The 12632-nt window shown below is 39.6% G+C and overlaps 1 protein-coding gene across 3 annotated transcripts in view; it reads right to left on the bottom strand.

The window, feature by feature from the left end:
* The window catches only part of ZEB2 (zinc finger E-box binding homeobox 2), a 161436-nt gene that overhangs the window by 28469 nt on the left and 120335 nt on the right, over positions 1 to 12632 (bottom strand). For all 3 annotated transcript variants that reach the window (XM_035131064.3, XM_035131084.3, XM_088661701.1), the window contains 2 exons: positions 9486 to 9557; positions 457 to 645 (listed from right to left, as the gene is read on the bottom strand). In XM_035131064.3, the coding sequence (XP_034986955.2) occupies positions 457 to 645; positions 9486 to 9557 (261 nt within the window). The remainder of the gene's footprint in view (positions 1 to 456; positions 646 to 9485; positions 9558 to 12632) is intronic.

The following is a 12632-nucleotide window of genomic DNA, read 5'->3' as shown; positions in this document are numbered from 1 at the left end:
AATGTTGGCTTTTTGTTTTTTTGCTCTGATTTATTGATGCTGTGCACTTAATTACCAGTCTGTTGTCTCCAAACACAACACCATCTAGTTCCATCTTCACGGATGCTTTTTCAATTACTTATTAAGGACTTAACAGAATCAGTTAGTAATCCTCAATTTGTCCTGTAAAAAAATTCAGTCATTCCAAAACTAAAATTAGAGCAAGAACGCTGCTCCTTTAAAAACATAACCCTTAATTGTCCCCGCTATTTATTTCACCTACAGAACAGTCTCAATTTGCTGACTAAAAAAGCAATCACAATATGCTGAAATTACAGTCCCATCTTTGCTCATGAAATTCCATGCTTCTGCAGCTGTTCTTCAATTTTAAGGTAAACACCCAGGCATGTAGTGCATTTATAATTGCAACAGCTGCAAGAGGTCAGAAGAGTGGCTAAAAATGAATTCCATCCTCACCATTTTCTTCTTGCCCATTGGCCTCTGGAGTGCCAAGACGAGACAGTTCCTCGGGGGCTTCCGGGTAAATAATGGCTGTATCACTGCGTTGTAGGTACTCCGCTATACTGACTGAGTGTCCATCTCCTTCATCCACTTTCCTCTTAGCAAAATATTCCTCAAAGTCCGACGTGCAATTTGCATTCTTAACTATAATAGAAAAGGGGTGGGAGGGGGAGAGAAATAGTTTTGTGGAGGATTTATATGTTTGTCTACACAGTGGTATTGAAGATGATGTACATTATGAGCCTAATCCTGTGGCTACCCATACTTCCACCTAGCTCATTTCTCCTGCCAATAAAACCACTGACTGGTGATTTTGTAAGAGAATACATTTGGCAAAGTCACTGATGACACCATTCATTAATGAAAGATGGCAGAAGCCAATGCATGTGCCCTCCTCCTTTCCTCATAAAAAAGGGAGGGGGCGCAATATTGTATGCTGTCTGTGCACAGAATCTGAAAAGGCAACATTTTAGACTTTCGTGCATTTTGGAAATCTGGTGTAATTCAATGATATCTTATAAAAAGGATTCCTGAAATAAATTGCAACCAGTGGGAGCAATTCTACTCTCTGTCCTTTGGTACTCTGAGACCACAGTCTTATATTGTTATCTCAACTTCATGATAGGTGGACTAAGGAGTTAGCCTGCTTTTGGATCTCCTCAACCCCTATGGTTTGGGTTTGTAGTTTATGAATCCTTATTATATATCAGGAGATTGCTATAGATCAGCTGCCAAACCTTCTTTCCTTTGGTCTCTGAGACTACTGTTTGACACCATTTCATGGACACAGAAATATATATATATTTTCAGTGCTGGTTAGAGGGCATTGGGATAAGGAAGACCATAAGAATAACAGGGGGTGGGGAGTATGATAAGCAAGCTTGCATATAGGCTAAAGGACATCTTTCTGATCAGGAAACTAGAATTCTGGGCTGGTAGGTATTCTAGCCCAATGTGATTTCTCTGAAATACATAACATTCTTGGAGAAGCAACATCATCTCCCCTAACCACCTCGAAAAGGAACCATTGTTACTCAAATAATGCAATGTTTGAATGATTTTACAAACATTACTATTTAGTTCTGGAACACAATTATGTGAGGTAGGCCCTAAAAACAGTGAAGTTTTCCTTTTTTTCCCCTCATTAAAACACAAAAATTGTTATTTTTTATTGCCTGTGCAATGTCCATGGGGTGGGGTGGGGGAATCCTCTGAACCACAAATCATCCTCTTGCTAAAATTAATCATTTTCCTTCCTTGCTTTCTGAACATTAGATACAGGAATAATTCAGTAAAGCCCATGATACTGCAGAAAAGTATTAATCCAACTGTATAGGAGACCTCACATTCAATCCATTGCTCAATATGTTTTTTTAGGACCACCAATGTCAAAGGGACTTAAGCATGTAAACTCAGGGCAGAATTATAGCTAAAAACAGCTTTTGAATTGTGTTTTCAATTACAGTACGTATTGAAAAGTACCTCTTCAGCACACATACAGTTTAAGACTTTTACTGACACTCACTTTTTACTGTCTATACGTACTATTCAGGCTTTGATACATTTATTTGAGTAGGTCAGGTTACAAACTCAGCACCAAGATGATTAAAATATTTTCTCTCATAAAGCAACCAAAATAGAGATCAAGTTGATTCTGCTCCCTCTTACAACAGCATAAATCAGCAGTATCTACCCTAAAATCAATGGGGTTGGATTGATAATTATAGAGTGACAGAAGCACTAGATTTACATCATTGTAACTTAGACTGTGGGAGGAAACCAACACACAGGGTTACTGAAATATTTAGCATCTTTGCCTCAAGGCAACAGATAAAGGAGAAAATCCATTATGGTGCCATAGGTGGTCAATGGTGCTAGCATAAAATCAACTCACACCTCTGTTTGCTTCATAGTAAAATCTTACAGTATTTTATGTACTAAAATAGGTTATGGAAAAATCATTTTGTAGCGAAATCTAAAGGAAATACCTAATTCTGCAAGGGAGGGAAATGGTCCAGTAAAACTTATAGTTTGAAACTACTAAATCCCAGGAGATGCCTTAATATCATTTACAGAAGGAAGCAATTCTGGCAATAGCCTCATAGATGTTGTTAATAAAAATGTTCCAGTTCCTGTCAATATGCAACATCTTTCTTCAATGCACAACCTGCTGAGCTCAAGCTAAACACACACACACACACACACACACACACACACACACACACTTACTTCCTCAGAAATAGGTCATGATAAAGATGAATGAAGCAGATAGGCAAAAATAAGGATCAACAGAAGAAGGGTGTTTAGCAATAGCCCTGAAAACAGGCGCTCCCAGATCTCTGAAATGGCTCGTGAAACTAGAGGTCAAGCTTCAGAATACTACTGGGGGAGTGGGAAGGAACGGAGATATTATTAGGAAGCGGCATGCCCTGACCAGCTAGTTATCTAGCTAAAAAGGTAAAGGACCCCGACAGTTAAGTCCAGTCGCAGATGACTCTGGGGTTGCGGCGCTCATCTTGCTTTACAGGCTGAGGGAGCAGGTATTTGTCCACAGACAGTTTTTCTGGGTCATGTGGCCAGCATGACTAAGCCGCTTCTGGCGCAACGGATCACCAAAACCAGAGCAACGCACGGAAACGCTGCTTACCTTCCCGCCGGAGCGGTACCTATTTATCTACTTGCACTTTTTGGGGCATGCTTTCGAACTTCTAGGTTGGCAGGAGCTGGGACCAAGCAATGGGAGCTCACCCCGTCACCTTCTGATCGGCAAGCCCAAGAGGCTCAGTGGTTTAGACCACAGCGCCACCCGTGTCCCAGTACCTAATACCTTAGTTCTTTTATGATGCTATTCATACTTTGGGTCACTACCATATGCCCTTGGCAGTGAGTTTAAGAGAATTTAAGAGTTTAAGAGAAAAACATAACAAAACAAAACATAAAACAGATCCTTAGATATTTACCTCTTAACCGTGTTGTCCAAAATCCAAACATCCTCACACCTAGTTCTGCACATGCAAGGACATTTTTGACTTTCAGTGGTAGAGTTAGGTAACATTAGACCCTGAACTTAATGGCATTACCCTTCCCTTATGGTAATGCAGCCCTCCTTCGATTCGGAGTCCCTCTTGCACATTCTGCCTCATTCTTGATGTCTGTTCCCAAGTCCTGCTCTGACTGCACCACTGTGACCCTTGAACAGCCGCCGCTTCTCCTAATGCAGGTCAATGCACTTTTGAAGCAGAAAGAAGTTTTAAAAACAGCTTTCAATAGTTCAAAGGGGCTTGCGAAACAAAGCTGTAGTGTGTCTATGCAAGAGGAAGATTCCTGTCCAGGGGTCCAGCCAGCCTAGAACAGGAACCTAAAGCTCTGCTCACGCCTCTCAGGAGAAACATAAAGGAAACTGTGCATTGAAATCTTTTGTTACTCTCCTGGAAGTAGCGGTCATATTTTCTACAAACTTCCATGCAAGCAAAACTGGCCCTGCCCATCAAGATGGTGACCAGTTTGCCAGATGTAGAAAGACTACAGAGAGGATAAAGTTTGCTCTGAATTTTGCAGAAGCCACCTACCATTTTGCCATGTGCTTCAGAATATAGGACCAAATCAATTACACTACATTTATATTTTCATTAGAATGCCTTTCCAGTGGCTTTTTCCCATGCTCTCTTCTATCTGCTGGATTTCTGTCTTTCTTTGGGCCTGTTTGTGTGTGCTTTAATGCCTACACAACTATCACTGTCTCATCTAATTCACTGGATCCTCTAATTCTTGGATCCCAGCCATATTCAGGTAGCCATCAGTCACACTGAGAGTGACTGTGGAACAGAGAGTGAATGATAAAGACCATTCAGCATGTTGAAATCTGTGAATATCAGGTTCTCGTATTGCCAAACACTGTCTTTTTTCAGTGTTGATATACATTTAATGGAAATAAACTCGGGTGTGCCTGGGCAAGTCAAATAGCTTTTTTTGTTGTGCTGGCTCTCTTTCATTATATATTCCTGAAGTATGTGCCTTCTTCTAATGTTTCAAAACATATTTTCTTAAGGAAAGAAACATTCTGGTTAAATAGGAGGGGTACTGTTGAAATAGGAGGGGATACTGTGTTGATATTGACAGTGATATGGAAGAAATATCCTGGCAAAAAAGTTCCTATAAATTATAATTGGTTTCTGCTGGAAAGTAGGGAGTTATAGCAGCAAGGCTGAAACTGATAGACAGCGAATTGAACAGGAAAATACTGTGGTTGGTGTTCTTGTCAGAAGCCAATCTCTGGGCCAATGGCCATATTGTAAAACTACTTAAACCAGTTCAGACCATAGGAACATTACTCAAGTATTACAAGCTTATAGCCAAACATAACTGTTTAGAATAATGGTTCCAGAAATTTTTACAGCATTAAAACACAAATTGGAACGAGGCTTATTAAAAGCTGCTGCTTTTGTCACTATTATCTCAAGCATACCATTATGGTCACTACCTAAAGTTAATTCTTCCTTTGCTCCTAGAAATATACTAGATCCTACAGACGGATGGTCAGCTTTCTCAAACAGGCCTACAAACAGTTTTGAATGCTAGTTTTGTACAAGAGGCTATAATTGTCTCCTTTGATACTAAATGTTTCTGAGGTTCTAAAATGTGTGCATTATTCAGTTTCCCTGTGTGCATTAAAGGAATTCAGGAGCTAAGGCAAATGTTTATGTCTAAGTTATAAACCTTTAAAACAATGGGATTTACTGGGGAGCTGACAGATCCTTAACTGAAACAACGTTAACAGTGTGATAATGTATTAAAGATTAATATAAATATCAAATGCCATCTGAATGCAGATCAGGCACTTCAAAGTTTCTCTTTTGTTACTGACAAGAATTTGGCCATCATTAAAATAACTGATCAGCGTTACAAAAAAAAATGTGACTGCAAATGAATTTTATTTAAAACTTTATGGCTCACAATTTTCCCATTAAAAAAAGGAAAGAAATTCAAGTGGCTTACAAATTAAAACATCATGCAATATATAATGCGATGTGACTCCTCAAAACTGAACAATTCATATACCAACTATCATAGTGATAACATGGCAAATCAAGAAAAAAGTCAACAAGGGAAAATAATTCATAAAATAAACTCATCTCAGAAGGGCACACCACAAAATGAGTGCCAATGCAGAAAAGGCCCTGCTCCTGGTAGCTATCTATCATGCCTCATGGAGGCAGGGAATCTGGAGCAAGGCTTCAGATGTGGAACAGAGCATGTGAAAAGGAAAATGCCCAGGTCCTGCCTTTGAAGATGAAAAGCGGCACCTTGAGCCAAGCCCAGAAACAAACTGGTAATTAGTGCATATCACACAAAACAGGCATTAATATGTTCTGACTGCTCTGCTCCATTCCGCATGAGCATTTTGCACCAGCTGAAGTTTCCAGACACTTTTCAAGGACAGCCCCGTGCAAAGCACATTATACTCTAATCTGGAGGTAGCTGCGTCATTATTAACTGTGGCAAGGTCTAACTTCATCAGAAAACATTGTAGTTGGAAAACCAGCCAAACCTAGCACAAATTATTGTGATCATCCCCTGCTCCCCCCCCAAACCATCCCCACAACTAATGTCTTTTGAAAGGACAGAAAATTTCCCCTTATATGCCCTCTGCGTGATTTCTATGCCTATAGCCTCACACATTGATTCCGAGTGAATTTAAATTGCAAACAGAAATCACACTCCCATCTGTGAGTCAAGCTTTTTAGGAAGATGTAAAGTGAGTGACCTCACTAAGGAAGTCTTGTTTTAATTAAGGACTAGGGCAGGGACTCCTTAAAGCCTGAGGTAGCATAACATCATATGAGCATAAACCACACTAAGGAAAAGAGATATTTAAAGGAGACACTCGAGAGCATAGGAGGCCAGTTATTTCTTGTGGGAACTCTTGCTGTAAGATGGAGATAGCTGCTCCTAATCGGCAACAAAGCTAATAAAACCACAGCCTTCATTAAGCAGGAAGTGGCAGGCCCTCATTGGTACATGCAGATTAGAGTCTCAAAGCGATCAGTCCTTTCAACTTGCCAACTTTTACTTCTCTTTTTCTTTGCAGAGAACTCTTTTCCTACCTTTTTTTTAACTTTAAAAAATGCAGTCTCAGCAAAACGTATTTGTCTGCGGCTATTACTGGGTAAGGGTAAGCAGATTTTGTTTCTCTACGGGGGAATGCACCCATCCATTTCCTCAAAATACCTATAAGGATGAAAAGTCTCAAAGCCATGCTGGGCTGAAGTGGTGCCAGTTTTACCTGTGTGAAAGTACATGGAATTAATTGCTCAAATTTGGTTTAACTGGCCATGATTATGAATCATCACCACCATTTTGTGGTTGCTTGCAAAATATTCTTGTAGTATCAGCCTAGTTTTTAAGTAGACAGATTCTCACCCTGCAGAAGCCACTCTTTGTCTTACTGGTACCAATGCCAGCATTAATAGTCTTGTGGAACACCTGTTGAGACGGAATTACAACTGGAATCTGATAGAAATCTTTTTTATTTCCAGTAGGCTGAGATACAAAATACTGAAATCTGCTCTCTCTGCTGGATGTGCGTTGGTACCCAGCACTCAAACTAAAAGTCTCAGTAAACACTGTGGCCTAATTTACTAGGAATGCAGTTAGATAGGATCCAAACATTACAGTTTCCACTTGCAGTGGATGATGCTAATGGCAGCTGGTACAGGCATGGAGATTATCCATGCATCTGAACCACTGAAACGTGGCGCTGAGACCACATGGAAGTGTAGGAAGCATGGTGTGAGACTCTTAAGATGAGACTCTTAAGAAGTCTTTACCATGAACCTTAATACAAATAGCCAACTTTACTTCTGAATGTAAACTTTTTAAAATATAGTATTACTAATGCTACATTACCACGTTTTTTGCTTTTTAAAAAAATAAAAATAATGACCGAGAAACAAAATGTTTTAGGGGTTGGGCGCAGAGGGACACTGATCTTCTGTTGCCACTGTTGAGTTAAACGGACCTTGTTAGGTGAATGGCAAAAATAGTGGGTTCTACAGGTAAGAAGGTATCCTACAGGTAGGAAGGTATTCTCCAGATGTCCATCACTGGAATATTTTCTATTTTTGACACTGAAAGGGTGGCAGAGACAAGTACTGTTCCAAATTTTGACTAGGCATTAAGTTCTACATTTATGCAGGGCTATGAGGATTGACTCTGGGTGTTGTGAGGGTTGTAAGGAGGAGAAAATGGTTGATCATGCTATATGAGATTGTGGTACTGTATATGAAAGACAGACAGCCTGCCCTCCATAGCTTTAGTGATTTGGTTCTTACAAATTTGCCTATTGGGGGGCTGCCCTCTGGGACAAGAATCTCTGGGGCTCAGTGTTGGAGAATTTACAGCGCTTTGTGACATCTACAAGGCTCTTTGAAAGGTTGTGAGTGGAGTGTGATCATACTGTTGCCAGTACATGGTGTTAACAGGGTCTGTCCTTGACCTTGCTACACACCATTAAATCCCGAGAAGAATAAAAAAATAATTTTTCAGTACAGTATAGATGTTTTGATGTTCCTCTTTGTAATACATAACTAATGAAAATGTGATCTCATTTTACTTTACCGATTACCCGCCAGTATATAAGACTAATATACAAAAGATAGAAACACATGCACTCACACACCAACATGGGTTTATTTTTCCATTATTTCCCCCTGTAAGAATTAGGCAAGTTAGTTTGTTGTGATGTCTAATAAGAACATGTGGGTGTGTACCAGCATTAGACATGTGTGAGTAATAAAATCCTTGTAGCATTTGGGTGCCACCCTACTTAACAGCATTGCTAGTGGGCACTAAGAATCAAATTTCATAATGGAACATGAAAACAGCTTATTTAGGATGGAAACTACAGTAAGGAGAATATGGAATAATGGTTTTGTCTCACTGGAAAAAGTTCCCTTGCTTCCATTTTCACAAAGTTAAGGTTCTCTGTCTTTCCTCACTGGCCAGGCATGTTTGCTAAATCTTTATAGCTCAGAACTGTATCAGGTTCTTAACGCTAGGACCATGGACAGAACTTTGCCAAATACAGGTATCCCTCAGAAGGAGGAATGGTTGAGACACAGTCCTACAACTGTAGGCTACCTGTATAGAAAGCTGTCCCATTAATCAAATGGAAATGCCGCTTGAACACACTGAACTATCACGTTCGGAGAAAAAACCCATTTTATTCTGGAGGTTTCAGCAAAGCATTAAAGAGATGGCGTAGAAACAATACATCTTTTGAATCGGTGTTACTTTCTTTTCATCTCCACACGGTAGATTTCCGAGAAGAGGAAATTTGTTGAGGAAAGTGAAAAAAAGCTTCAGTGGTCTGAAGTATGCACCCAATAAAACATGTGGGTTTGGTATTGATACAAAAAGTGCAGCCATTATGATTATAAAGATATTTGTACAGATCCTGTCACAAGAAAGTTCCAGCTACATTAAACTCCAGCATAATAATCACCTGTATGGGGGGGGGGAATACCACTCTTTACAGTGCTGGAATCTATTAACTCCCAAGGATGCTGTCACATTAAATGAAAGAGAGAGAGGCAGGAAAATATACATTTCATCAAACACAAAGAAACTATCCTAGTCACACAGATCTCTGCAGAAATGTTCCTGGAAACTGTAGTGGGATCAAGGCTGCACCAATGGTTTGTATCAAAGTGAAACAATCAGGTATTCTTCAGGTATCTGAAGAAGTGTGCATGCACACAAATGCTCGTACCAATGGCAAGCTTAGTTGGTGTCTAAGGTGCTACTGGAAGGATTTTTTTTATTTTGTTTCAAATCAGGGATATGTACATGTAATTAGGAATATTTCAAACTTCCATCTAGAAAAGTGAACTACTGTACCTAGCTTATTCTTTCAGTTTGCAAAACAAACAAAAATAATCAAAGGCAATAGGAAACTAGAGAAGTTTGTATAGGTCTGCCCTTACCTGTTCCATTGTTTCCAGTGGTCTGAATTGCAGCTTCAGGCCCCATGGTGTCATACTCTTCCTTCATTTCTTCTGTAATACAGGAATGGACATTTTCAGTGGACAGAATAGCCTTACTAAAACAGCAAGCAAATGGCAGCAATAAGGATGATTCTTTCGACAAAAGCACAGAACACCCCGCTTGTAAATCTCAGCATAATGGCTTTGTTCAGGCAGTTTCATGAATTTGATCATGTAATCTGAATTCTAAGGACCAGTCTGGACAATATGGGCTTCCTCCATGTGAGCACCCCCTGTTGTTACTGGGTATACATTTGTGCGGACAAACACAAGAATTAGCTGGGTTGTTAAGAGATGCGGCAGCCCTTCTTGTGGCCTGAGTATTTGACAAAAGGTATCCTAAGAAGTGTTATTCCCGCAGTTCAGTTTCTCCAGGCAATCACATGCCAAAGGAAGAACCAAAGCTCAGTTGCAGAGCAAATGTTTTGCATGACGAAAGTCCCAGGTTTAATCCCCAGCATCGCCAGGTTAAGGCTGGGGAAGGCCCTGTCTGAAACCCTCGAGAGCAGCTGCCAGGCAGTGTCAACAGTCTGACTTGGTATATAAGGCAGCTTCCTATAAGAGACCTGGGCCTGAGTTAATTACTTAGAATCCTATAAATAACAAGGAATACCTGAGACTTTAGACACCAATGAAGGACTTATGTGCGGATCCCTGGGACAGTGGTCCAACATTTATTTTCTCTACCTGAACTATTCATTTAAAGGAGGCACAGGGACGTTACCTGAAATGGCAGCAAATACGATAAAATTCTTAATGGATAATTTGTACAGCTGGTGTGGTAATGTGGCTAGAATATAAATGGGGGCACCTAGGTTCAAATTCCCTCTTGGTCACGAAGGTCACTTGATGACTTTGGGTCAACCTCTCAGACTAACCTACCTCACAGATGTGGGGAGGGGAGGAAGAAGAGGCAAGTGTATTGCTCTGAGCTCTTTGGAAGGGTGGGATAAAAACAAATATATTTTTAGCCTACACTTTCAAAAGATGATTTTGAACTTATTTTGCTGATGTTAACCTGGGATAACTCGGCTTTTCGGTCTACTTCAATCACTCTCAGGAATCACAATAAATAATATGACGTGTAAACTGGTAACTCCTGGGTTTTAGCTGCAGCGGTTTCATGAACTTTTCCCCATTCTACTTTTTTTTTTTGCAGTTGATGGTTGCATTGATCATGTGAAGTAATTATTCCCAAGGATGAAAAAGGTGACACCAAAAGTTACAATATTAAATGGTTCTTGGACCAATGGCTTCAGCAATTTGTCAGTGAACAAGACGAAAGAAATGGTTATTTTACTACATCATCTACCACTACTTTCAGGGAAGATGTAGAATGTGTTGAGTTTCAAAATGGGAGGGTAACTACAACTTTCCCACTAGCATTACAAGAGACCCTCTTGAAATCATTCTGATGTGGTGATATCTGCATCAAAATATGTATCTATAATACAAGCACAGTAATAGCACAGCAGGTCCTCAGGTTACGTTGTCAGCTGTGTATAATGTGTCTCCAGCTGGCAGGTAAATTCCAGGATGGTATTACAGTATTCTAAAATAATTCCCATCACCAAATCATTGCAAAACAGAATGCATAAAACTAACTCTCCTGGTATGTCTTGACTCAATTATCTTCCACGTCTGAATTCTCCATCCATATGTCTGCTGGTAAGGAGAAGTACAATATGGGACTAGAATGCTGTGTGTGAACAGGGAATAAATGGTGTCTAAAACATTTTTTCCAAGTAATATGACAAAGAAGTGGAACTTGTAAATAGGTAAATCCAAAAACGGACCAAAGCAGTCATTATCTTGTTAGGCAGTCTAGGGATAATGACTGAATTCCTGGTACTTAAAAATGCTCGGTGTTTTTTCCCAGGGGGTACTCAGTGCCAGCACCTCTTTTTTTAGTTGTTAAAAAGTGTGGCACTTACTGTAGCAACTTCATGGTGAGTACCAGCACCTATTTTTCTGGGGGCTGGGGGAAGCACTGAAAATGCTTATTGTTGGGATTGCTAGTTTGGGGTCCCCCCATAAAGAGTTTGATATGGATATAAAATGGTACGTCAATCAATTTCCGCAACAACTGTTGCAAGGAAGAAGGCGAGGAGTACAGTATAAACTTCGTTCTGAGATTTGCATTCCTACAGTATTATTTATGTGTTGCATTTTGTGAGTAATTAGCTGATCGAATAACAGGATCTAATTGTGTCATTTTAATCAAAACTAAAGCTGAGCTGACTTATTTCAAAGATTTACAACCAGAATATGAGATGAAGCTATATAATATACATTTTATTATTTTGTAGCTTAAAATAAAAACATCCCAAGTTAAAATATTCCTGAAAAAACTGCCAATAATTTCTTCAAACTACCTAGTTTGCAGTGATTTGGCACTTTGTCTCCTCCATAGAACATTTTTACAGGACATCTTGATTCCAAAAACCTTTAGGAAAATCCATATACATTGATAAAAAGTTGTCAGCTGTGATGCACAGTATTTCTTGTGGCAGCTTACTAGGAAGCTGAATGGTACAGCACTTGTGAGAGGTTTAGTGCTGGATATAAATATAGCTTGTGTGGATTTTTCCCCCCTTCCTTGATCAGCTCATGTGATTTCTGGTAGAAAGGAGTCACAAGTTTGTTTCCATCTGAGGGCACATCTACCCAGTCACTAAGGGGGGAAAAACGCTAACAGCATTTTCTTATTTTTTTGCATAATAGTGGTGAGGCTAAGATTTCGGCTGCATTTCCTTCCTCATTGTAATGTTCTGCTGTAGTACAGAGAAGTTACATTATGATCGAGCTGCTTCCCAAAACCCAATAAATAGGCAAATACAGAGAATGTTCTTCTTGTTTTTGTGCAGGTCACAAAAGTACATCATGTATTTCGGGGCGAACGTGCCTTTCAAAATGGTTGTGGTTTTTTTTTTGCTGATCATCTCCAAATTCTGTATTAGTAAAAAAAAAATAAGGCCTCAATTTCTATGTGTTTTTATCTAGGAATGCTTTTTGTAGAAAGCAAATCTTACTTCACACCAAGTCACAAACTCGTCCTGAACAGAACTGTGCAACAATTTTTTTCCA

This window comes from Zootoca vivipara, chromosome 1, assembly GCF_965207765.1.
Source record: "Zootoca vivipara chromosome 1, rZooViv2.hap1.1, whole genome shotgun sequence".
Taxonomy (NCBI): Eukaryota; Metazoa; Chordata; class Lepidosauria; order Squamata; family Lacertidae; genus Zootoca; species Zootoca vivipara.
This window is presented reverse-complemented; position numbering and strand designations above follow the sequence as displayed.